Source organism: Lemur catta, chromosome 4 (assembly GCF_020740605.2).
Source record: "Lemur catta isolate mLemCat1 chromosome 4, mLemCat1.pri, whole genome shotgun sequence".
Taxonomy (NCBI): Eukaryota; Metazoa; Chordata; class Mammalia; order Primates; family Lemuridae; genus Lemur; species Lemur catta.
Window position 1 is genome coordinate 86,074,707 of NC_059131.1, and position 26,434 is coordinate 86,101,140.

The 26,434-nt window shown below is 41.9% G+C and overlaps 1 protein-coding gene across 3 annotated transcripts in view; it reads left to right on the top strand.

The window, feature by feature from the left end:
- The window catches only part of C1QTNF7 (C1q and TNF related 7), a 111,509-nt gene that overhangs the window by 36,073 nt on the left and 49,002 nt on the right, over positions 1-26,434 (top strand). Inside the window, exon 1 of one of the 3 annotated variants that reach the window (XM_045548921.1) lies at positions 7,580-7,672. The exons of the other annotated variants lie outside the window; for them this stretch is intronic. Coding sequence (XP_045404877.1) covers positions 7,633-7,672 — 40 coding nt within the window. The 5' untranslated portion in view covers positions 7,580-7,632. Of the gene's footprint in view, positions 1-7,579; positions 7,673-26,434 lie in introns of those variants that run through there. 3 annotated transcript variants of the gene reach the window in all.

The window sequence follows — 26,434 nt, forward strand, 5'->3', positions numbered from 1 at the left end:
ATGTGAGAAATTTACTCAATAAACTCTATGCAGAGAAGCCAGCAACAGAGGGCATTTACTGAATATAATATACTCAGGTTGATTTCTCTGAAGACTACTGCAGCCCAGGTAGATATAAGCCAACAGAGGGTGCCAAACACGTACTTGGAGTACAGGGAACTTTAGCTGCCAGGGAAAGAGCTCATGGAGGGCATGGCGGGGCAGGAACCATTGAACACTGTTAATCATTTCCTGCAGTGGCAAATGTCAGGATTTGAAGCAAAGTATCCTTGGCTTTCAAGTCTGGCTTTAACACTTTCTAACTGCAAGACTCTAAGAACATCAGTTACCTCTTCATTTTGTGTCATAGACGTAAACAATTTAGCACAGCACCTAGCATAGTAAGTACCTAACGAAAAAGAGTTCCTTTCTTGTTTTGCTCTGGTCCATTCAATTCACAAATATGTACCGTGGACCTACTATGTGCCAAGCGTTATTTTAGATATAACAGTGAGCAAAAGCAAAGACCATATGCTTCGTGGAGCTTGCACTTTAGAGCAGACAAACAACAGAATCATAAGCCAGAATGTAACTTCAGAAACTGAGAAGTACTATGAAGAAGATAAAATAGGATAATGAGACAGAGTGACTAGCAGATACCAGGAAAGGGCTACATCTTTAGCTAAGCTGGGCAGGGACCACCTCATTGAGGAAGTGGCATTTAGCACAAATTTGAATCATAAGAAAAACACAATGACACAAAGCCTTGATTAAGCCACTAACCAACCATGTGACCTAGACAAGTCACTGAAGCTCCTTTGAGGCCTGTTTCATCACCTATAAACTGCACGGCTGGAGTAAATCTATGGGCTTCTCTCAGCCTGAACCTCTGTTTTGGAATTTTCTTTCTCCTTCTTGGTATCATCTTCCATGAGTAATTGTATGAAAAGAAACTAAAAAAAAAACCTCCAAACCAAACTATACTACAGTAGTCATTTCATTCTTCCATTGCATTTTTTGGGCTTTTTCAAAATGTTCTTCCTCATCAAAGATAAATTAGTAGATCTTAAGTCAATGAAAATTAATTAACAATTTTTAAAAAAAGCTCAAATCATCACAATTCCTAGGGATTACATTGCTGGAGAAGACAAGAACCACCACATGGCAGATTTTTAGGGATGAATTGTGTGGCTTCATAATTACTTCATGTGTGGCTTCAAGTCTGAAATTGTACATATGTTAGTGGAGCCAACATGAAAAGCTGCCAGAAAGCAGTTGATCCAACACTCTATTAGCCAAGAGTCATGTGTACAGCTTTTAAAAACAATCCATGGTCTGAAATGTTTCCTTTCTTAAAATGGTGCAGCAGACCTCACTTGGATCTAAGACAGTGGTCTACCCACAGTGAAGGTTGCAATGCAGGGAATTTGCACCAAAGACAGTCTTTGTCTTTCAGTTAACTATATAATTGTAGCCAAGTCCTTGGCTGTCACGATCCAGATGATTTTCTCATTATTCCAGTTTGCCTTTGTCGCCATAGTGTAAACCTCAATTATGGATCCACAACCTAAAACAAGAATTTTGCGTGTATGGCATCATAAAATGTACACGTCAATGTTTTCCATTTTCAAGTACTGATGTTTTTTGCTTACTTTATAAAATGCATTCTCTCCAAATTGCAAAGCACATTTTTAAAAATTGTTTTGAAAACACGTTCCCAAGTCAAGATTCAAGAACCAAAAGTAAGAGCAAAGAGAATGAGATAAGGACATTGGAGTTAATTAGCCTACAGTAGAGAAAGTTCTGGAGCAATCCACGACGCTCCTTAGAGCTCTAACATGATTTCAGCTAGAGAAAGGTGGTAAGCTGCTTGTCCAGTGGGAAGAGAAGGGAGAAAGGGTAGTGCTTTTGAGTTCTTCCTTTTATGGCAAATAATATCCCCAGCATTAAACTCAGCTCCTTACCACAACCATAGTGAAGGGAGTGTAGCTATTTTTCTGCTTGTCTTACAACAGAACTGAGGCTCAGCGAAGTTAAGAGACAAGAATGCTCACCAACTCGCAAGTGGCAGAACTACAACTTAACCCAGGACTGCCGACTCCACAACCCCCTAGCTTTCTGCTCTACCATCTGCCTTAATAAAATAAAGGGCTTTTTTCCCCACATCCAATATACATTCTATTTAAGAAAAAGAAAACTTTACTGTGAGTTTTTAAATGTTGAAATGGCATCCTTAGGGAAGAGGCTGAGAAATTGTCTTCTTTGGAGGTCTATTAAAACCAGATCGGTTATCATATATGTCTGGTATGACTTCAGTGTGGTCCTACCCCAAGGTGAAAAGACAGACAAAGTGATTCCTCTAATTCCTTTCTAGACTTTCCAATCGAAAGCCAAGTCTACATCCATGCAAGGCAAAATGGTGGGGACATGTCGAGTTCAGCTGTCCCGTTCTCATTCCCCTACCCCAAGCCAATTGCTTTGGCTGAAGTGATGTCCTGATTGTCCGGAAGGGCCACAGTCACTTGGATCACAGCTATGCCAACCATTTTCCCACAACCAGGGAGGGGACCCAACTCTGTTCCAGTTTGTGCCTAACAAAATGAACACCATTCCATCGAATGTATTGTCTGATTTGATGATTGTACATTCAATGTTTAGGAACTACAAATTGGGACAAAAACTAACATGAAAATGGAACCTTGTTAGAAAATAGGAATGTCTTAAAAATCTATTATATGTATCAGTTAGGATTGTATTTGTCTGTGAGTATCAGAAAACCCAGTTCCTTTAACATGCAAGGTGTTTATTTTTTTCACGTAACAGAAAGCCTAGAGGTAAGTGGTTTAGGGATGGTGTAGCTATCCAAGGATGTCATCAGGAATCCAGTGTCCTGTATTCCTGCTCCACTAATGTTAGCATGTGGCTTTTGTTTTTATGGTGGCAATGGAGCTGCTGCACCTGCAGGGGTTTAGTTCATATTCCATGCAGGAAAGCAAAAGCCTTTTCCTTGTTAAACTTGGCCTTCTTATTTCAGAATGGAAGCCCTCTCCCAGGACTCTCCATGTACATCTTATTGGCCAAACTGTGTTTGTACTATGGCTACCCCTGCCTGCAAGTGAATCCGGAAGTTTGTGTGTTCTGCTTTCCAGTCTTTAATACAGAAAAAGGCAAGGGAGAAGTGGATTGGGATGGGCTTTGAGTGAGTCAACTAACAATACTTGTCGAAATATGCCAGAAATCCCTATTTCTGAAAACAATAAATGTGGAATTTGACAAATAAATACGACTATATTACATAAACATTTACTACCTGCATCCATTCTAATATTTAACAATTATTTCAAACATGAAAATATTTTCTTTTCTTTTTTTTTTTTTTTGAGACAGAGTCTCGCTCTGTTGCCTGGGCTAGAGTGCTGTGGCATCAGCCTAGCTCACAGCAACCTCAAACTCCTGGGCTCAAGCAATCCTACTGCCTCAGCCTCCAAAGTAGCTGGGACTACAGGCATGTGCCACCATACCCAGCTAATTTTTTCTATGTATATTTTTAGTTGGCCAGATAATTTCTTTCTATTTTTAGTAGAGGCAGGGTCTCGCTCTTGCTCAGGCTGGTCTCAAACTCCTGACCTCAAGCGATCTTCCCTCCTCGGCCTCCCAGAATGCTAGGATTATAGGCGTGAGCCACCATGCCCGGCCGAAAATATTTTCTTAAAAGGTGATAAGGGGCAAGCAGGGACAGATCCCACCTGAAGTATACGGAACAGAAAGGACATGGATTTGGGTATCAGATCAAGGTCTGAATGCCAGCTGTATACCTAATTAGGTACAAGTAATCTCTAGACCTCAATTTCTTTATATTTAAGACAAGGGCAATAATAACTTCTCACAGAATTTCCTTATAATTCAATAAGATATAAATTTTTATATATACCATAAAGAGAGTCTAGTACATACTGGACATTCAGGAAATGGATTTCTCTTCTCCCTTACTTCATACCTTATATTCAGCAAGTGCATAAACCTTCATGAAAACCGACTCAGTCGGAGTTGACAGTTGAAGAATCAGCTCTTTGATTGCAAGAAATTAGAACAAATCTACTGAATGGTGTGTAGACTTTCCCTATCAGTGCATGCCAAGATCCTTTCATTTGGGGCTTCATCACATTATCTTAGCAAACCAGACAAAAATGTCTAAGTGATCTTGTTTTCCAAGCTGCATCGTACGCTTCAAAGTGCCATCTGTTTGTAACTTGTTACAAAACAGAGTCAACAGAGCCATTTGGTGACATTTTAAAAAGTGACTTCAATGTTTGTTACCACGGGATATAATTCCTAGAATTTGTGCAATTTGTTCTGTGTTGCTGGGATGTGAAATAAAGCTTTCACGGAGGCTCTCAGCTGTTTCAATACATTATCCTCATCTTAACCCGTGAAGCCAGGTTTCAAATTGGGTTTCTTTCCATTTTAATTATCTCCCCATGTCACTGCGACCTTTCCAGTAAAGACGGATGTTTAAAACTTATCACATTATAGTCACCACTGCAAAATTAAAAAGAAGAAAAACAAACAAACAAAAAAGAGCCCACAGATTTGCATAATCAAAATCTATCCGTTAGCCAAAATCTCATTTCTAACGTAGTAAGGAGAAAAAAAAAAATTCTAGAACACAATTTAAAGCCATGAGTGCTTGCTCACATGTGAATTCTGTGACCTTTAGCAAGCTACCATTTAACCTTATTCTCTCTTCTCTTACCTAGAAAAGGGAATGAACATACCTGTCCTACCCATCTCACCTGGTTGATACGAAGATCATTGAGATAATGTGCGAGAAGCTCCATTCAAAACAGTGCATGATATACTCAAGCCTATTTTGATATTTCCCATCTATTTTTGTATCACACTGATTGTCACATATAATGAATCCCATACCCCCCTCTCAAACTCCCACCTGATCTTTCTCCTTATTTTCGCAGCCACGCTTTCTTACAAGAGGCCATTGCTCTTGCTTCACTGTCTCTCTTCCATACCCTTAGTCTGGTCTTAGCCGATTCTTCCTGGGTTCTACTTGATCCAGCTGTTTAGATTAAATATCCAGCTCTCTGCAGGCTGACCACCCTTTTGTGGGCCTAATGCAGCCAAATTCATCACATGTTCATTTAACAAATGCTTATGAATGCTTGCCAGATCAGGGGTGATCAAAACAGACAGAAATCCCTGCCCTGTTGGAAAAAACATTTTATTCCTCCGGACTCACAAGCCTGGGCATAAAATTAATAATAAATACACCCAAACATCAACAATCCAATGTCATGCTCTCTCCTCTCACTCAGCAACCTCCACCAAGTGTTTCTTGGTATCTCTGTGCTATGCCCACATGTGCTCGTGAACTCTAAGACGACAGTCCTTATGCAAATTATGGTCCCAATCATAGCCCACTGTGCAAGTCATGGACCTGAATGGTGTCCATCTTAACAATGGTGACATTTATGTGAAGGCTCAATCTTCTGTCTTCCTCAAATGCCACCAAATGATAATCTTCATGCAGCCGGAGTGTTCTAAGTTCTGGGCAGAGGTGGAGAGAAAGCCACCTCCCCACGTTGAGTCACCTGGCCCCCAAAGTAGTTGTGCTTGTACTCAGAGTCTCAAGCCTTTACTGGAAATGTCCTCCAGAAAAGTTTTCCTGAACACATTCCTTTCAGCACCTGATACTAACAGCTCTCTCCGTAGAGCACAAAATCAGAACAGAGACAATGGGTATCCCCTGTTGTCCATATGTACCCTCTCCCCACGCAGGGCCTTGTGCATACTCAGCCCCCATGCCTCTCACTCTTAGCGCTCAATCTCCAACTTACAGTTGGCCCTAGCCAGTACACTCTAGAAACCAGGGAAATTTGGGAAATCTATGCAAAGCTTTGTGCTTTCAGATTGATGTCCTTTGGAAATGGCCATTACCACCTACTCCCAATTATATGAGAATACCAGGCACACCTGAGTGCCTTCAGGTAGCGACTTCTGCAGTGTCCTTGGAAAGAGCTCTCTTGTCCCCCTTACTCATCCTGCAGAATGCCATTAACCTGCCTGGTCCACTTCCCATGGAAGGACAGAGAGGCATAGTGGTTAGAGGTGGGTACCGGAGCCCAGTCAGGATTATTTCAGGATGGAAGAGACTTGAACATTTGCATAGGCTGAGAGCAACCAGCCAGTGGTAGAAGTTGAAGGTATCAGAGGATGAGAGAAGGTGGCTGGGCCAGGTAATCTTGGAGAGGCAAGCGGTAGATCAAACCACCGCTGAGGTGGAGGGTGTGGGCTTGAGCAAGCGTGGGTCCTGACTCCCGGCTCTGTCCTCAGAGACAGGTGAGAAGCCAGTGAAGATGGACAGGAATGTGAATAAATTAGGGACAGCAGGGAAATTGAGGGGACCAGGATGATGCTTTCTGTTTTACTCTAAGAGGTTGGAACTGGGATCACTGCTTAAGACAAGGACAGTGAGCTGATTAAATGTGTGTCAATTAGAGAGAATGAACAATATTTGATAGCACACCAAGTGCCTATAATCAATAATAAGTTATTGTATACCTTAAAATAACCGAAAGTGTGGAATTGGAATGTTCCTAACACAAAGAAATGTTATATCCCTGAGGTGATGGATACCCCAATTACCCTGATTTTATTAATTCACATTGTATGCCTGTATCAAAACATCACATGCACCCTGTACAGATATACAACTACGTACCCATAATAATTAAACATAATTTTTTAAAAAAATAAAATACTTGGGAATAAATCTACAAAGTATGTGCAAAAAATATAAAAAATGTGTGCTGAGAGCAGCCATCCAGTGTCTGCCATAGTGTAAACACTAGAAAAAAAAATCATACTCACTGCTCCCCCCCTTGACAGATTGAAATTTATAGCAAATGTTTATTTACAAAGGACCTCATATAAAAATAGCCCGTGACACCACCCATATATTTTGCCTTTTAAGTGAAACACATGAGCCTTCTTGAAACTTTTCTTTTAAACCCTAAACTATAATGACCTCTCTAAACTCATCTGTTTTGAAAATAACTTGGCCCAAGTGCGCACTATTCAAGGAGCCTTCTGACCACACATACTCTCTTTTTGTGACCCCTGAGCCTGGAGAATGTTCTGAAACCTTGCCAGCAAAGAGGTGCGTGCAGGAAGAAAACTGAATTCCGGAGCTTTTGTGTTCAGTGTTATAAAAATGATTCCAGACATGACAAATGAGAGGGAGATAATCTAAAACATGGACTGTTTCTACGTTTGGTGTTTGAAAATTTTCGTAAGCATGAACTTTCCTGTGGCAGATCAGGTTTTGGGCTTCCAAATGTTTCGGGTTTTGACTGTCTTCCCTTGATTATTTGAAATCACAAGGGTTGGTTTGGGAAGGTTTCATACTCAGGCTTGAGGACAGCTGGCACACAGACCGCAGCAGGTAGTGGGTAGTGGCCCTCCAGGAGTGGGAGGGTCAGGATTCTCTTTCACCTTGCCCTGCCCCCCGGCCACCGCCATGCCACAGTGGGGAGGAGCAAGAATGCAGAGGGATGGGCCCAGATTCATCTAGTGTTCCAGAGACTGCAGGAAGAGAACTCTCTTGTGAGAACAAGAGCTGGGATTTCTTGAATACCGATGTTTCTTTCTCTTTCCGCACCCCCCAATTCTCTTGTAGGTAAGTACTGGTCTCCGTCGCTTGTCTTTTAGGAATTCTAGTCTCCCATAAGACCACCATAATAACAGAGGCCAGGACTAAGCACTTACAAAGTCTCTGGCACTATTGTGGGCATTTGGAACAGAGCCCACAGAGCCCATGATCAAAACAGACAACCTCCCTCCCTCCAGGCCTTTAGAGTCCATTTAAGGGGTAGACAGACAAAGACATACATGTCAGGAGGACCGAGAAAAAGGAAGTGGCATAAGGGACAGAAAAGGCCAGGCATGCTGCTTTAGACAGGTGGGTCAGAGAAAACCTGGACCCATGAAAAGCCAGCATTTTGGCAGAGGAATTTAGCGCGCCAGCCTCTAAGGGCAGAGAGTTTTGTCAGAGGAGTCACAAGCAGGAGAGAAGGCGGGGTGGATTGTTGCAGGCACCACAAGGATGCCAGGGTAGCTGGAATGGATCGCATGAGGCAGAGGCCTGAGGTCGGAAGGAAGCAGGAATGAGATCGTATAAGGTCCTGCAAGGACCGTGAGCTCCATCCCGAGGGAGGTGGGAAGCTATTTCAGGATTTTAAGCAGCAGACTGACTGACAGGTCTGAGTTGAATTCCGAAAGTCCACTCCATCTGCTGTTTGGAGAATAGACTGTCAGAAGGCAAGGTGGGGTGCACTGCCCCGTCCCTGCTCCAGTTCTCAGTGAGCTGGCCAGGCGATTTCAGCAACAGTAGCAGGTTCCCTTGAAGAATTCACAGGCCAGAATAAAGTGGACACACATACAAAGTCTGACAACCACCTTCCTTACGGCTTATGTGTTACATTAGATGGCTCGTTTTGAGGACAGACAAATCGCATCACAGCATGGTAATAAAATGAAATTAATTTGACTAAGGACAGTTCTATTTGTAACATTTTATTTCATCGGCCAGAAAAGCTCAAATACCAGACTGTTATGTTCAAAACCAGACCTGGAAGCCAAAGGAAAAAGCTGTCTGTTTGCCTTCCTTTTCCTTGGACCTGCTGTCTTGGCAATCAGTGCTAACCCCCAGGGAGCAGGGAGGTCCGGGTCCTTCTGCCTAAGGAGTTTGTGGCCAAAGCTCCAGATGGCACAGGATGTTCCTTCGCCTGGCCTTGTCTCTTGTGCATGGGGCTTGGGTGGGGACGGTGTGGAGTGGGGCTGATACAGAAATTGTGTATCTCATTGAAGACTTAGATGTGAGAGGTCTTGGGTCCAAATCAAATATTGTTTATCAACATTTGTAGCGTCTATTTAATTATTTCATTTGACAAATGTACGTCCCTAATACACATCAGGCACTATTCTAGATGCTCAGGACTCAGCAACAGAAAGCGCAGACAAAATTACCTGCCTCTGTGGAGCTTATATTATACAGGGAAGACAGATGATACAAAAAGAAATAAGTAAAATAGATAGTGTCTTAGATGATGATACATGCAATGGAGAAAATAAAGAAAGGAAGGATGGAATGGTTGGGTTTGCAATTTTAAAAAGCGTGGTCAGATGAGGCTTTTGTAGGAAAGTAAAAATTGAGTATAAACCTGAAAAAGGTGGTAGGAAAGGATGATGATATAGGTAGGTGTAGATATAGACAGAGATACACACACACATCTGAGGGAGAAGCTCTCTAGGCAGGAAGAACAGCGTGTGCCAATGTCCTGTGGCAGGGACATGGCCGGCATGCCTGAATAGCAGCACAGAGACAGTGTGGTCCAAGCCGAATGAGCAAAGAAGAGAGAAGTAGAATATGAGACAGCCGATGGGGATGGCCGGCCACAGAGGCCTCTGGGCTAATTCTAAGCCTTTAGCTTTTACTTGGAGTAAGAAAGGAAGCCATTGGAGGGCCTAACAGGTTGCTCTGTCTGCAGGGTGGCTTCTCCAAGGGCAGGAGCAGGCAGACCAGATGGAAACTGCTGCAGTAATGCAGGCAGGAGATATTGCTGGAAGGGACAAAGATGGCAGCAGAAGAGATGGTGAGAAATGGCAGGATGCTGGAGATGATGAGATGATGTTTAAGAAGGAGTGAAAGGATTTGTTCACGCAGGATTCGCAGGAAAGAGGAAAATCAAGGGGGATGCCGAGGTCTTTGGCCTGAGCAACTGACAGACTCGGTTACCAATTACCGGGATGAGCAAGCCTGTGGGGCCGCAGGTGGGGAGACTTCAGTAGCCGCCTATTGGGCTTGTTATGTTCGTGGTGCCTGCGGGACCTGCGCGTGGAGATGTCTAGTGGGCAGGTGAAAATGCATGTGGCATCCAGGAGGGAGGTCTGGCTAGAAGTAGGCGTGCCCAGCCATGGGACTGGAGAGGATCACCAAGGCAGAATGCAGATAGAGAAGTGAAAGCAGCCACGATGGAGTCTGGGTCTCCAACGTTTACCAGATTAGGAAAAGAAAGAAGATCTGGGGAGGGGACAAAGAAGAGACTTAGGGGCCACAGGAAAATAAGAGACAGTGGTTTTCCCAGGACAGGAGCAGAAAGACAGAGGAGCAAGGGTGAGGCTGGTGAGCAGTGGGCAGAGCATGTTGGGGTGGGTTTCAGAGAGAATGGGAAGACTGAGACCATAGACAGTGAGGACGGAGTGTTTATTCAAGGGGTTTTGATATGAAAGAGAGCAGCAAAACAAGGCAGTGTCTGAAAAGAAAAGTGGTTACATATAATATTAATAGTAACATGTATGGTATATATAGCAATATATATCGATGCATATGCATTACTTATATATTACTACCTATGTATATATATTATTATTAATACATATATAATTTACTTTGTACATATAATTAAATATTAATATATGCAATTATATTACATTATGTAAATATATTACATTACTATATGTGTGTATATATTTCATATATACATGTAGATATTGCACATATACATCTACACACATATATGTATATACATAGATGCATATATACATACATGTACACATATATACATATATAAATATACATGTATATATTATATCTATACAATCCTTTAGAGAGAAAGAAACGTATGAAGGACAAAGAGGAAAACTGCTGGAGTGATGGCATCGCATAAGCGAGAGGAGAGAAGAGAGTGTCACTGTGCAGGTGGAAGGCTGACCTTGAGCAGGGGTGGGGCAGGGAACTGACCATTTATTCACAGTAAAGAGGAATGGCAGAGTACACCAGCGTGATGTGATATAAAAATGGCTATCTATGTGGTGGTGGAAGCTTGTATGTCTTCTGATTACCTCTCTTTTCTCAATAAAATGGAAAATAGCATCATTCATTGAGAGTAACCATGGGAGAAGAGGCATCAGAGATGTAAAGATAGAGAAGAATTATGAAACTTATAAAGAGAAGTGGATTCTGATAAAATATGAAAATATAATACATTGATGGGCAGCATTATTTAAGGACCCTTTTGAGGTGAATGGTCATTTGTTGAGATGGCGAGTAGTCAGCTTGGCTGTGTGTTCTCTTCTAGTGCATCTCACTGAAGTGGTTGTTTAACCAAAAAAAGGTACAATGAAGAGGAAGAGGGGCCTAGGAGTGGAGGATGTGTTCCAGAGAGTAACCAGCGTGGACTTTAAGCAGGGTAAGGAAGGAGGGGAAGATGAATAAGTACAGGTTAAAGGTGCAGTGTCCAAGTGACATCAAAGAGCTCTTGGATTTGATGTTCTGGAGGGAGGGAGTGAACAGGAAAGACAGGAAGTGGTGGCAGGACAGTGGGAAGCTTGAACTTGAGTTTATGAAGACACTGTAGCTATTGGTAATAAAAAGGTCAATGATATGTTCATGTAATAAGAGGTTACAGTGGAGTGAAGACAAGACCCCTGGAAGAAAGAGGGTCAAAGAACTGTGAGACCAGGGTATGTGACAAGTCTTCTAAGTAGATACTGAGATTACTGAGAATTATGACAGTTGTGTTGGAGACAGGGACAGGAGGACAGGAGCTGGAATCTCTAAGAAATGAGGGAGGTGGTATAGATTAGCAGATGACTTCATCCAGGACTGGTGGGTGGTATGGACAGATGACATGAGATTCAATATTAGAGGATGAATGGTCTAAAAACAGCAAGGAGGAGGCAAGGAGGTCACCTCAGACTTAGCAGAAAGAGGAGTGAGGAGTAGAAAACAGCCACCACCTGGGTGGGCTGCAGGGGAGGAGGTATCCTCAAGGGAGAGCCAGGCTTCAGGAAGAACAAGAAGGTAAAGGTCATTCAGAGGGAGGGTGAGGAGGCAGAGGACTTTGCTGATGAGTGGCCTTGAGTTTTAAGGGGAGCCAAAGAAGGGTCCCCAGAGTGCAAAAGGGGTGGAAGATGGGCCGGGAAAGTGGCCATAGGAGATGAGAGTGCACAGGATGTGCAATGACCTGGGAGTCTTGAAGGACAAGACCTGGGATCAAGGGTGCGATGAGCCCCCAACCCAATGGTCTCAAGGCAAGGTATGCTGGTGAGGCTCGAGGTGGTAGGTAGGAGTGAGTGGGGTCCACAAGAACCATGACAGTCCATGGTTTCTCTTCATTCCTGTCCATGGAGGATTGGCGGTGAGGGAATGAAGAGTCTTACCTGGAGCACCCAGAAATCTCCTTGCTACCTTAGAGATTTTCATGAACTACCTTGAGAGGCACAGGTGCATTGGTAACACTGGATTACAAAATGCAAGAAGGTTGGGGAGGCAGGAAATGGGGATGAAGCAGTCAGTAGGGGCAGGATATGGAGAACTGTGTGTCCTGTTAAAGATGTCTCCCTTAATTCCACACACTAGAGTCACTAATCTTTGTGACATGGCAGAAGGTCTTTGGAACTATAAAGAATGTGGACTCTCTTCGCTCCCACACAACCCTACACATCCATTCTGCCCATGATTTCAGAGAGGCTAGGGATTTATCAGCTGTATACAACACTGTTCATCCAGAAGAACAAAACCAGGAGGGGATAGATATTAAGAGATATATTGCAAGGATTTGGTTTATGCAAGTGTGGGGGCTGATTAGAAGTCTGAAATGTTCAGGGGAGGCCTCCTTTCTGGGCAGGCTGGAACTCTCTCAGGCAGGAGCCCATGTTGCAGGCCACAGGAAAGCCACAGCTCTGCTCTTAAGTCCTTATAGCTGATTGAATTGAACCAACCAGTTTATCTAGGAAAACTTTACTTAAAGTCAACAGATTATGGAATTTAGTCACATCTGCAAAATACCATCACAGCAAAACCTAGATAAGTGTTTGATGAATAACTAGGGACTGAGGCTAGCCAAGTGAATACATAAAACTGACCATGACATCAGCGTACTTCCTAAACTCTATAGATCTGTGGCTATAAGCTCTTTTTGTGAGCAGGGAGGAGCCCATGAAGCATTATAGGGACACAAGTGAGATGGTCCACTTTGTATTTCAGAAAGATCAGATCTTCATGATTAAGTGGTAAGAATTCTTAGTAAAGAATTTGAACAAACAGTACTAAAAATAAAATATGACTTTCTCCGGGGCAAATCCATGTGAATTACAGTTGGTCTCAGTGGAAAATAAAGCATGTTGGGAAGAACCCCAAAGAAAAGTTATTGCAAACTTCCCTGAACACTCAAGAAAGGAATTACTTGTCCATGTGCAAGGATTTTTAAGTAACAGATCAAAACTCCCAATAACTATCCAATCTTCCATTGAATTCATGATTAATGAATTGATGAGCATTTATGAGCACCTAATCAGTGCCCAGTGCTCTCATGAAAATAGGAAAAAAGTAATTAGCCACAGGTCCTGCCACCTCCCCTAAGAGATAGTCTATTTGTGGACTCCATCAGCACTCTTTCAATTGAAAGAGACAGAAATCCAATTCAAATGCCTCAAAGCAAGAAAGCGTGGAAGGGTGCTTCTTAATGCATATAAGTAAAGTCTAAGGTAGCCTTTCCGACTCAGGTTCTGTTGAATCCAGTTGCTGGAAGCACGTGACCTGAACTCCATCTCTCCGCATCTCTTAGTTCTGCTTGTCTCCGAGGTGGCTTCACTGTGAGTCAGGTCTCTTCTCGTAACGAGAGACAGTGTTGTCAGCAACTCTAGGTCTACATCCTTCTAGCTCAGCAATACCAGTAGAAAAGCCTCCTGGACTCCTAGGGTTGAGGAGACTCCCAGGGTCCAGTCTCATGGCCTCACTTGCCCCTTCCAGGAATTAATCATTGTGCCCAGAGCAGTGGAATACCCTAGAGATGCTGGAGGGTGGGTAGGAAGACAGAAAGGTTCCATAAAGGAAAATCAAGAGGTCATTCCCAAAGAGAGAACAGGGTGCTGGGTAAACAAAAGAGTCAGCTCCCTCTTCTGGGACGTCACAGCTCAAGCCCCAAAGACCAGTGCAAATCAGAATAAAGCTGAGATTCCACCGGGTGTCCTGCCCTGTGAGACCCAGTTTCCTTCTCTCTTAAGGGGGAGTAATAACAATACTTGTTATTGCTGTTGCAGTTGTGTCTCTTAGCTACAACACATATTATTTAAAAATCAAATGAGATGACATACAACTATGCCTTATAAGCAATAAACATTATATACAAATACGGTATGATGAAAGCTTTGTGGATGAGGTGGGACTTCAGTTTGCACAGAAAGAGGGAAACAGGAAGAAAGAGAACAAGCAGGAAGCACCACCACTACCTGGGCAGTGAACGCCACAGGTAAAGAGGGATTTGTTCTGTTTTGTTAATGTAGCCATTGTGGGTGAGCCTTTGTAATGAGAGTTCCTATCTTCAAGAATGAATTAAAAGAAGAGTAGTGAGAGTTATAGACTTGTTTCTACCAGCTGTGTGACTCTGGGTGAGTTATTTAACCTTTGGTTGTCTCAGTTTTCTCATCTGCAAAGTGAGGTAACAATCGTACCTGCCTTATAGGATTATTGTGAGGATTAAATGTGTTAATACAGGTTGAACATCCCTAATCTGAAAATCCAAAATCCAAGACGGTCCAAAATCCCAAATTTTTTGAGTGCTGACATGATGCCACAAGTGGAAAATATCACACATGCTCTCATGTGATGGGTCACACAGTCAAAACTTTGTTTCATACACAAAATTATTGAAAATATTTCATAAAATTACCTTCAGGCTATGTGTATAAAGTATATATGAAACATAAATAAATTTTGTATTTAGACTTAGGTCCCATCCCCAATATATCTCATTATGTATATGTAAATATTCCAAAATCCAGAAAAATCCAAAACACTTCTGGTCCCAAGCATTTTGTATAAGGGATACTCAACCTATACAGGCAAAGAACTGGACATATACTAAGCGTTCTGTAAATATGAACTATTGTTATTGGTCCTCAAAACCATCTGGAGTGGTGGGCATTCTTATTCTCATTCTCTGGATTAAAAAATTGATGCATAAAAGAATTAAGTAGACAAGGTAAGATGTGAACCCAGGTCCAAAACCCGCGTTCTTTTCTTTGCCATTGCAACATGGGCCTCATGAGCACAGGCAGGCAGGGAGGGAGAGACGAGAAGGAAGAGAAGGCGAAAGCGTTCATGAGTATCCAGATCCTTCACCTGGATTCGCTTTCAGCAGGCATTAACCAGGTGTTCTGGAACATTTCTTTAGCCACAGATTGAGTGATAGTAATCTGAAAGATTTATTAGAGAATATTTTTAGCCAGGACAAAAAGAACTAAAAATTTTAGGAAAGTGCCATAGGCACCAAGCTGAATTTAAATGCTTTTCTGTCTGAATCCCTAAACCCTCCACTCCTTCAGCCATTGAGAAACAAGACTCCATTTCTTGCCAGGAGATTGAGACCCCACTTTCATCAGATCCGTGGTCCATACCTGTGTGCATACAGGAGGCACTTACTTACATCCTCCCATTACCTCCCCACCACAGCTAGGGAGTGGTTACGGCCGTCCTCTCAGCCCCATGGTGCAGACACAAATGGAGCGTGAACTGCCAGTGTGTGAGTCAAACCTCTCGCCACAGCCCCATGCCCCTTCAGCCCATCACAGTCACCTGTGCAGGGCAGCAGCCCCACCCTGCCATCCACATTCCATAAACCCTTGAGGTACATTCTGGTCCCCAGCTCAGCCTCTCCAGGGAGCTCCCCGAGCGAGCGTGGAGTGAAGCCAAGAGGCCCTCTGGCACCAGCAGGGAACACAGAGAGTGTGACAGGGCCATATTTAGGCCAGGAATTCCTTTTCAGTCTGCTTTGCCTCTCTGTGGGCCTATTTCCTTTCTCCCTCTCCTAGCAATAAAAACCAATCATTATGATATAAAAAGAAGCAACAGGAGATTTTCAAGAGGAATTTGAGCAAAATGAAAATGTAGAGGTGAGAGTAAGCAGGAAAACAGGTAAATGCCAAAGCATGGGAGTTTGCTATCCTCCAATAAGGAAGTAACCTTAACAGTTGCAAGAAACAGAGACCCTGAGCTGGTCTGGGAGACACAATCACTCTAACTGGACACAACATGAATCCCACAGTCTCCTGCTAGAGGCCATTCTGCAGGAGTCTCCCATAGTGGCCAGGCCCTATGGGCCCTGGGCTGCTAAAACTTAGAGGGATAGAGCAAAAGACCCTCCAGGAAAGTGAACTCACATTCTAGGCCAGAGGGTCCCAACCTGGGCCTTTCTAAGAATCACCTGAGTGTGTACTAAAATGCAGACTCTCGGCCCCCGCACCCAAGATCTTGATTCTGTACATGTCAGGTGAGGCCTGGGTTTCTTTGCCTTTAACAGGCCCCCCTGAAAATTCTAATGATCAGATATGTCTGAGAACCACCAGTCCAGTTAACCTCCTTGCTGTGTGGCCTGCAGCAAGGGAATTCACCTCTCTGAGCCTGTCTCCTCAACTTTAAAATGAAGTAAACCCACCTCTTCCACAGAGTGGCTGTGATAAGCAGATGATGTGGGAGCACTAGTGCCAAGACAGGGCTATGCACTCATTCACACCTGTTTGTTGATGGCCTACTATGTGCTGGGCCTTCTCTGGGTACCAGGGACACAGCAGTGAGCCAGACAGAAACTCTGTGCCCATAAAGACCTTCCCATCTAATGAGGGAAGACAGAGAACAAACCAGTAGCCATTGTCCACATCAGAAAGTGACTGCACTAAGGGAAAAAGTAAGGGGTGAGGGGCTGGGCATGGCCAAAGTGGGACAGCTCTATTTCATATAGGAAGGAAGGGAAGGGCTCACAGGTAAGTGCTATCTGAGCAGGCCCTGGAGGAGGTGAGTGAGCAAGTGAGCCCATGAAGGTATAAGCCAGGGGTAGGGAAATTTTTCATGTTGGAAAGCCACATTACTTTAGCTGTAATCAAATAAGACCTCATCCAAGAAACTTCAATTAGAAAAATGCACACTATTTTGTAAAAATCTAATTACTACGTACTTAATAATTTCAAAAAATGCAAACTGTTCATTTTAAAGTTAATTAACCTTATAATGACTTTGCTGTGTCTGCTTTTTGTTGGAAAGCATTTCAATATTTGGTTGCAGCATGGAAGTCCTCAGTTTCAGTTGATCTAGATGGGTATGAGTCATTTGTGACCTTTAAGGGCATCTTGATTTGGGTTAGGTAGGAGAATATAGATTCACAGCAATACATGGTTGAAAAGCAAGAAAGCATTTTTGGGGGCATGTGGCTTAAGACATGGGTATTCTACTGCATTTTTCCATATTTTAATTGGATCTTTCTTAGCATCAAAGAATGGCTTTAAAATGTAATCTACTGAGAACTCAATCAATTCCATCTGTAGTTTTTGAGGTGCTGTGGTGATATCAACTAGGTGAGGCTGAAATGCTAATTTGAGTGTGATGTCATGATTCTCAAAGTCATTGTATTCTCCAAGTAATAGATCTATAACAGCTGCATAATCTTCAAATGATTCATATGTATCATCATGCTCATCAATGACCTTTGCTAACTGGGGAAAATGTTCATCTGAAATCTCCTTTTGAAGAAGAAGTGTTTTGAAAAAAGATAGCTGTTTTTGAAATACTTGGATTTTTTGCCACATATCATATATAGACTTAGTTTTACCTTGCAAAGAAATATTCACATCGTTTTGATTTGACATGATATCACGCAGAAATGCTGCATTCCTATAGAAATCTCCTTTAATAATTCACATTACTGATTCTGCTCTTCATAAATTTAAGTATCTGTTCTCACAGAGATAAATTTTGGCTAACACCTGTCCCTACAATAGCCAACTTTAGAAGGATACAGCAAATCCACACTGAATACCTCATTGTTCAACCTTAAACTGACAATGCTGTGTTGCATTTGCACAGATATAGTTAACAATACTTATAGCTTTTTGCAAAGTGTCACTTAAAAGAGTAGGTTTAGCACAGAGATGCTGCTGCAAGATACAATGAAAAGAAATAAGAGCATCTGTATCTGTTAATACTTTTTTATCTGTGCAATAAACCCTTTGTGTTTTCCTGTCATGGAAGGTGCACCATCTGCACACACACTCACTAAATTTACCAAATTCAGTCCAACTTCACAACATTTATCTTGAAAGTTATTGAAGATATCTATCCCCCCTGTTCTGTTTGCAAGAGTGCCCAAAGTAAGTAACTCTTTGTAGCAAAGAAAATCTTCTGTTATGACCTGAATTAAGTATAGAACCTGTGCCAAGTCAGTAGTATCAGTTGATTCATCCAAAGTGATTGAATAGTATATAAATTGAATAATATATATTTTCCTTTTGAAGTATTCCATGAAGTTGTTCTGTTAAGTTGAAGGCTAATTCATACTGCCAATCAGTTATGGTTCTCTATGAAAGAAACAGTTGTTTGTACTTGGAAAAATTATTGGGATCTAAGCATCCTACAACTTTGACAATGCATCCTTTCACAATTTCTACATCATTGAATGTCTTCTGTTTTTTCCCAAGTATATAAGCTACTTTATAAGTAACTTCAATGGCATCATTTCCAGGTCTTATTTCTGCTTGAAAGAATTGTCTTTGCTTTTGCTTTTCATCTTTTAATTTCTGTAATATAACATTTTGCACCTCTCCCTCTAGTTTAAAACATTTGCTGTCTTTACGAGTGTTATAATGCTGATGAGCATTGAATTTCTTTAATGTTGATATTGCAGTATCACAAAGCAAGCAAATCATCTTGTCTTTAGCAAAAACAAGATAATATTGCAATTCCCAATCCTCATTAAAAAATCTGTTTTCTTCCTTCAGCATTCTCTTGGTCTTCTTTGACATTATGGGCTGTTAAGCATACAGAATTTAAAAATACTGTCAAGCTATGCAACTATTCAAAAATTCCACTTCAAATAGAAATACAGTGTGCCATTGTTAAAACCTGACAACAGACTGGCATACTCGACCCCCATAAACTCTCACCAACCAGCCTTGTGCAGTAAGTGGTGCCGGTCAGGCAGGGGTGTTAGAACTAAATCGTGAGCATAGCAGCCATCAACTTAGCCCTTATGGTTTACTAATGTTATAATTGCACCAGTCAATCTGGGAGAATTGTTTCACTGAGACTTATTTTATTCTTTGGTATTTTAAATACATTCATTTTTAAAATAAAATATAAATATAAATGATGAACAAAAATATATTAATAAAAATAAAAGGATTTCTTCTGTAAAATTTGGATTCAGGCAACAGGCTGCACTTAAGGACCTAGAAGGCCACACGTGGCCTTAAGGCTGCAGGTTTCCCACCCCTGGTAGAAGCATTCCAGGCAGAGGGAATGTCCTGTGGAAAAGTTCTGGGATGGGAGTGTGTTTGAAACAATAGAGGAAAGTAAGTAAGGTAATGTGACTGAGGCAGAATGGTTCAAGGGATAATAACAGGGGCTGAGGTCAGAGAGAAACCCAACAGCAGATCGTGTGGGGCCTTGCAGCCATGTAACTGTAAAGTGGGCTCTCAAGAAATGGTAGGTGAGTTAACGCCAACCCCAGATGTGCCTCAGTAGGAAAATGCCTAAATAAGTCATAGTTCATTCATACTACAGAACCCTGGGCAGAGAAAGACATTCATCATATATCATTGAGTAAAAAGAGTATGTTGCAAAATATTGATATGTTTGGATTCATTTAAAAAATTATCTTAATATGAATACACATTTGTTCAAAGTAAAAAACTCTGTGGATGAACGCACACACAAAATGGAACAGTGTGAATCTGTGAGGAATTGGGTTCAAAGGAAGAGATCTGTGCATAGAGACTCTCATATTTTACTTTATATACTTCTACAGCATTTTAATTTTTTTATAACAAAAAATATTTCTTCTATAATCTACAAAAAAAAATACAAATGTGTGTTGGATCCAGATCGAACTGGACTCTGTACTCTTCACATTTTGAGAATCATGGGACAGATGGTAACTCTCAGAGGGTCTTGAACCATAAGGCCTGGCTCTGGCACCTTTTTACCTAAGAAATCTGTACCTTCAAGGATTCTAATTATGAATAACAATTTGAACACCCGACCTATTTCCGAAAAGGATTGGAGTAGATCTCTCTCAAAATGCACTGTGGGATTTTAATTTATGGAAGTGACTACATGGCAACACAAATGGGCTAATGCCATTGAAAGGAAATTTTTATTACATATTTCCTAAGAGAAGGGGCATGCCATGCCACACAGGGCCATGTGGGAAAGCACCTAGTTTTGTTATGGGGCAGAAGAGGGAGAAAGGAGAGCCTGAGCCAGAGACTTTATCATGTTTTCCATGAGAAAAGCAAGACAGGACAGGATAAGCAGTTTAAGATTTGCTAGTTAGAATAATTCTGACAGCTTTGAGGCATAGGGACTATCCCTAGTTGTCTAATAGCTGGCCATGAGGCAGTTTAGGGCAGAGAGAATACTGTCTTGGTATATGAGAGTTCAGCAAAGGAGAATGCATTCTGGATTGGTGAGTTTACATTACAAAAAGAAAAAAAAAAAGTCCTCCTGGGAAAGCCTTTGCTTTCTCTAAGAATTGGCTAACTCTGGGAGGTGCAGTCTCCCCCCAGTCAGATGCCAGAGCATCAAGAATAAAGAAAATAAGAAAATATAGTTAATGTAATTGGCCCTGTGATGAATGAATGCCAAATAGACAAATATAGAGTCTAAGAAAACACAATTACAACAACAACCCAATTAAAAGAGGATCCTGCATCATAACTAGGACATTCTCTGCCAGGAGATGTGATGGACTAGGGGTTGAGAGGGTGAGAAAATAGAGGGAGGCAAGGCCAATAGTCCAAATGATGCTGAAAAAAACAGCAGATAATTATAAGACCTGTTATGTGCTGAGCAAATACGGGGTACCCTAAATATATTATCTCTAACAACCAAATCCTTTGAAACATGTGTTACTATCACCATTTTACAGATAACAAAAATTAGGCTTAGAGGGGATAAGTAACTTGCCCAAGGTCATCCAGCCAGTAAATGGTGAAAGTAGGATTTAAACCTCAGTCCACTGGACTTTGAAGACACTGCTTTTCTTTAAGACATGATTTCTCAGAATTTGGACTTGACAGGGAAAAGTTGAAAGCATTCCCTCTAAGAACTGGAATAAGACAAGGATGCCTATGTTCACCACTCCTATTCAACATAATACTGGAAGTCCTAGCCAGAGCAATCAGACAAGAGAAAGAAATAAAAGGCACCCAAATTGGAAAAGAGTAGGTCAAATTATCCCTGTTTGCTGATAATATGATCTTATATCTAGAAAACCCTAAAGATTCCACAAAAAACCCTTAGATTTGATAAATGAGTTTAGTAAAATTTAAGGATACAAAACTATAAAACCAGTATGCAAAAATCATTAGCATTTCTATACACCGATAATGATTAAGTTGAGAACCAAATCAAGAAGGCAATCCCATTTACTATAGCTATAAAAACAATAATAAAATGCGTAGGAATATATTTAACCAGGAAGGTGAAAGATCTCTACAAGGAAAACTACAAAACACTGATGAAAGAAGTTGTAGATTACAAAAACAAATGGAAAAACATTCCATACTTATAGATCGAAAGAATTAATATTGTTAAAATGGCCACGCTGCCCAAAGCAATGTACAGATTCAATGCAATCCCTTTCAAAATACCAATAAATTTTTCACAGAATTAGAAAAAAAAATTATAAATTTCTTTTCATATGGAACTAAAATTGATGTGGAACCAAAAAGGAGCATGAATAGTCAAAGCAATACTAAGCAAAAAGAACAAAGGTAGAGGCATCACATTATCTGACTTCAAACTATACTATGAAGCAATAATAACCAAAACAGCATGATACTGGCATAAAAACAGACACATAGATCAATGGAACATACTAGAGAATACAGAAATAAAGCCACATATCTACAACCAACTGATCATTGATAAAGTCAACAAGAACATACACTATGGAAAGGACACCCTTTTCTATAAATGGTGCTGGTAAAATCTGATTGCCATATGCAGAAGAATGAAATTGGACCCCCATCTGTCACCATATACAAAAATCAACTCAAAATGGATGAAAGACTTCAATGTGAACTTTGAAACTATAAAATACTAAAAGAAAACATAGGGAAAACTTCTGGACATTGGTCTAAGGAAAGAATTCATTACTAAGATCTCAAAAGCACAAGCAACAAAAACAAAAGTAGACAATTGGGACTTAATTAAACTAAAAAGCTTCCACACTGCAAAAGAAATAATCAAGAATGTGAACAGACAACCTGCAGAATGGGAGAAGATATTTGCAAAGTATCACACCAAAAAGGACTAATAATCCAGAATTTACAAGGAACTCAAACAACTCAACAAACAAACAAAAAACAAATAATCCTATTAAAAAGGGGGCAAACGACATGACCAGACATTTTTCAAAAGGGTCAACAAGTATATGAATAAGTGGTGGGCATTCCTAATCAGAGATATCGTCTTATAGTAGTCAGAATGACTATTATTAAAAAGATAAAAAATAACTTGTTGGTGAGGATGCAGAGAAAAGGAAACTCATACACTGTTGGTGGGAATGTAAACTAGTACAATCTTTATGGAAAACATTATGGATATTTCTCAAAGAATTAAAAATAGAATTACCATTTGATCCAACAATCCCACTACTGGATATCTACCCAAAAGGGAAAAAAATCATTGTGTCAAAAAGATACCCACACTCATATGTTTATCAGAGCACTATGCACAATAGCAAAGATGTGAAATCAACATAAGTGTCCATCAGTGGATGAGTGGATAAAGAAAATGTGGTACATATACACAAAGGAATACTATTCAGCCATGAAAGAAATAAAATCATGTCTTTTGCAGCAACATGGATGGAACTGGAAGCCATTATCTTAAGTGAAACAACTCAGAAACAGAAAGTCAAATACCTCATATTCTCACATTTAAGAGGGAGCTCAATAATATGTACACATGGACCTAAAGTGTGGAGTAACAGACACTGGAAACTCAGAATGGGGGTAAGAGGGAGGTGGATGATGAGAAATGACTTAATGAGTACAGTGTACATTATTTGGGTGATAGATACACTAAAAGCCCAGACTTCACCACTACCTAATATATCCCTGTAGCAAAATTTCATTGGTACTACTTAAATTTATACAAATTTAAAAAAAAGAAAAGAAATTTGGACTTGAATCTGGGCAGATGCTAATCTCTAAGGAAATTGGTTTTGGTAAGCAAGGGGCAATGAAGAGGGCTCTAAGTGGTGGCAGTTCCTGGTCAAAGCGTAGCTGCATAACAATTCCACAAACAGCCACCAAACAAGTAATTTATTGTGACTGAGACATTCCCAAGGACCTCAGGGTAGATGGGGTTCTAAGTTGGCCAAGCCAGCAGGGGTAGATGAGGGCTACAGCCCGAGGGCACCCAGACCTGACTCTTGCTGCATTCTGGGCCCCACTGGTCCAGATCCCTCACCGTGGTGGGCCTGAGCCAGCCTCCATCAGCATCAGGGTGGAGATTAAGACTGAGATCGAGAGGGGTTGGCTGTGGATGGAAGCAGAGCGCTGTCTTTAAGTGGGACACAGAGGACAGTGAAAAGCAACTAGCAGGGCAGAGGAGCCCCATCTGGAGATCAAGTGAGGTACCGCAATTGTGTACTACCTTTGCTTGGAGCTTGCAGGATTAATCATGATCTGGGGGGAGCTGAGCAGATCTCATACATTCAGCTAGTATTTATTGAGCATCAACTAGAGTATCGTGTTTTAGTCTTCCCAAAAGCAAACCCTAAGACAAAGACTTACAGGGCATGTTATTGATGTGCATAAAGCAGGGAGTAGGGAAAGAGACAGAAACAGGATAATAAAGCCAAAAAAGAGTGATGTTATTGAAGGATTAACACTGTGGGCAACTGAGGCTCAGTCCCTCTGGGGACCCTGAGGAGCTCAGCATTGTCCCATGGTGGGGGGAGGGGATGGGAGGCTATGTCTTTCCTTGGCTGAGGGTTGCCCTCCGGGCATTAGTCATCTGCATTTCCTGGCAGCCCACACTCCTGGATGAACAGGTACCTATTGTTCCAGAGAAATCTCCCAAGCAGGGAAGCAAAAAGACTTGAGAAACTCAGGGAGCAGCTGACAGTGTAGATGGGAACTTCCCACTGTAGCTGCAAGTGGACTTGGAGGTGGGTCAAGGGGCACAGAACAGGGTGACAATAGTTTCTGATCCACTGAGAGTCCTCGAAGAATCTGTTATTCCACAGTGAACTAGTTACAGTCACCTACCCCCTCTGCATCCACGTGGGCCTAGGCACAGGACTCTTCTGCCTGAGGGGCACCCCCTACTCCAGTGTCGAAGCTGATCCCAGGCATCCCTTTCTCTGAAGTGCCTTTCATGGCCATCCATCCTGAGGCCAGGAGTCTGCTTCCAGCAGCTATGAGTATCTCTGGAGGCTCCACAGACAGTAGTTAAGCAAATGAACTCCGAGTCACACTGCCTGCATTGTCCGTTCCAACTCTGCTGCTCTGTGAACAGGGCCAGTTCCTTCATATTGCTAGGCCTTGGTTTCCTCCCCATTAGAATGGGGATAATAATAGTAATGTGTGTAGAGTTGTATGGAATAAATGAGATGACCCATGTAAAGACTGTCCAGTGCTTGAGAACGTAGTAAGCCCTCCAAAGTTAGCTATTGTAATCTCAAAATATGTACGACGCTTCATTTTAATTGTTAGCTTAATTTGACTATCACCTTCTTACCTATGTTTTGCATGACTATAAATCCAAGTGTCCCCCAGAGTGCCTGGTATATAGGTTTTAAGTACATGAATGAATGCACTGAGATGCCACTTGCAAAATTTGCAGAGTGCCTTGAAGTGCTGTGTACTGAGGGCCCACTTGGACCGGGCACTGCTCCAGTGCCTTTCCCATATGTGAGCTCATGTGTTCTTCCCAACATTCCTGTCGGATTGAAAAGTCTACTGCAATTATCACATCTTTATACGTCAGAAAATAAGCTCAGAAAGTTTATGTGATTATTCTGATTCCATGCCATTAGTGAATGGCAAGGCAAAGATTTAAGCCTGGCTTCTCTGGTCCCAGGGAAGAGAAGTCACTGTGGTTCTAGTACACAGGCTGGATTTTAGGGAAATGAGATTGCAACTAAGACACCTTCCATTATTGCTAGGCCCAACAGAGTTCAGAAATGCAAGGTTTTATTCCTCAAAAATGTCTTGGATTATACACACATTTTTTTAATTGTAGAGAGAAGAAATCACTTGACTGAAAAAAAAGGAAAAAAGATAACATTTAGACTAAATTGCAACAAGATCTGAAGGCAGCAACTCCCGTGGCTCTTCCAGGGATATAGATGATCAGTGTAATCTATCATAAGTCTGCCAAGTGTGTTCAGAGGTAGTAAGTAATGCTGTCAACAGCATTAAATTTGGTGCACAGAAAGCTATATTTGTATGAAAGGAAGTGGAGAGAAACAGAAAAGGATCAGGTTCCATTGTTTTGTTTTCTCGTGAACATAAGAAATCTGAAACCTTCTGCAACAAGAAACACTAACTTTGGAGATTCTACAACATTTCTGCTCCAGCATTCGAGGAAACCATTGAAGCTGGTCAATGTCCCAGAGGGGTGATGAATGATCTGCCCCAATCCACACCTTCCCTCATGACCTCCTCGATGCTCAGGCTTCCTGATGTTTGCTACAGAAATTACTGGCTTTTCTTGCCCTGTATGGGCCAAAGAGGCTAGGTGGTGCAGCATTAACCAACAAAACCCACATCTAAGTGGCTTTGAACAGCAAAGGTTACATATTAATTGTGCTGCCTGCTCACTGTGGGCACTCAGGGACCCAGCCAGCCTCACCATCCCCCGATGCCCCCGTCACAGCAGGAGCCTTCCGATTTCCCTGTGGATGGGGAGGGAGCACATAGGTGACTCATGTTACTTCCATTCACATTTTGCTGCCCACACAGTTCATCTGGCCAGGCCTGACTCTGAGGAGTGAGGGAGACTGATCCTGCCAAGCGTCTCAGAAGACCATAGACCCAGAAGCACTGGCATGCATGTCCCCATGCTGCATGCCACACGTAGGAGAAGCCAGAGCAGTCCTGTGAAGGTCTGTGTCCTCACTGGAGATAAGCCATGGGGAAGGGAGTGGCAAGTAAAGATGAGGAACCAGGAAAACACATTATTTTCGTTGTTCAGCGATGGCGTCTGGTTGGGAGAGCACGTCTGGAGTAGGAAGGGATGAAGGGGGGAGAGGAGGAGCAACCCTGGAGTCACAGCACAATCTGCATCTTTAAGGGCCTCCTTAGGAGCCACACTGGCTTCCTGGACTCCAAAACCTGAAGGAGACATTTCACTGGGGCAGGTTGAGCTGGA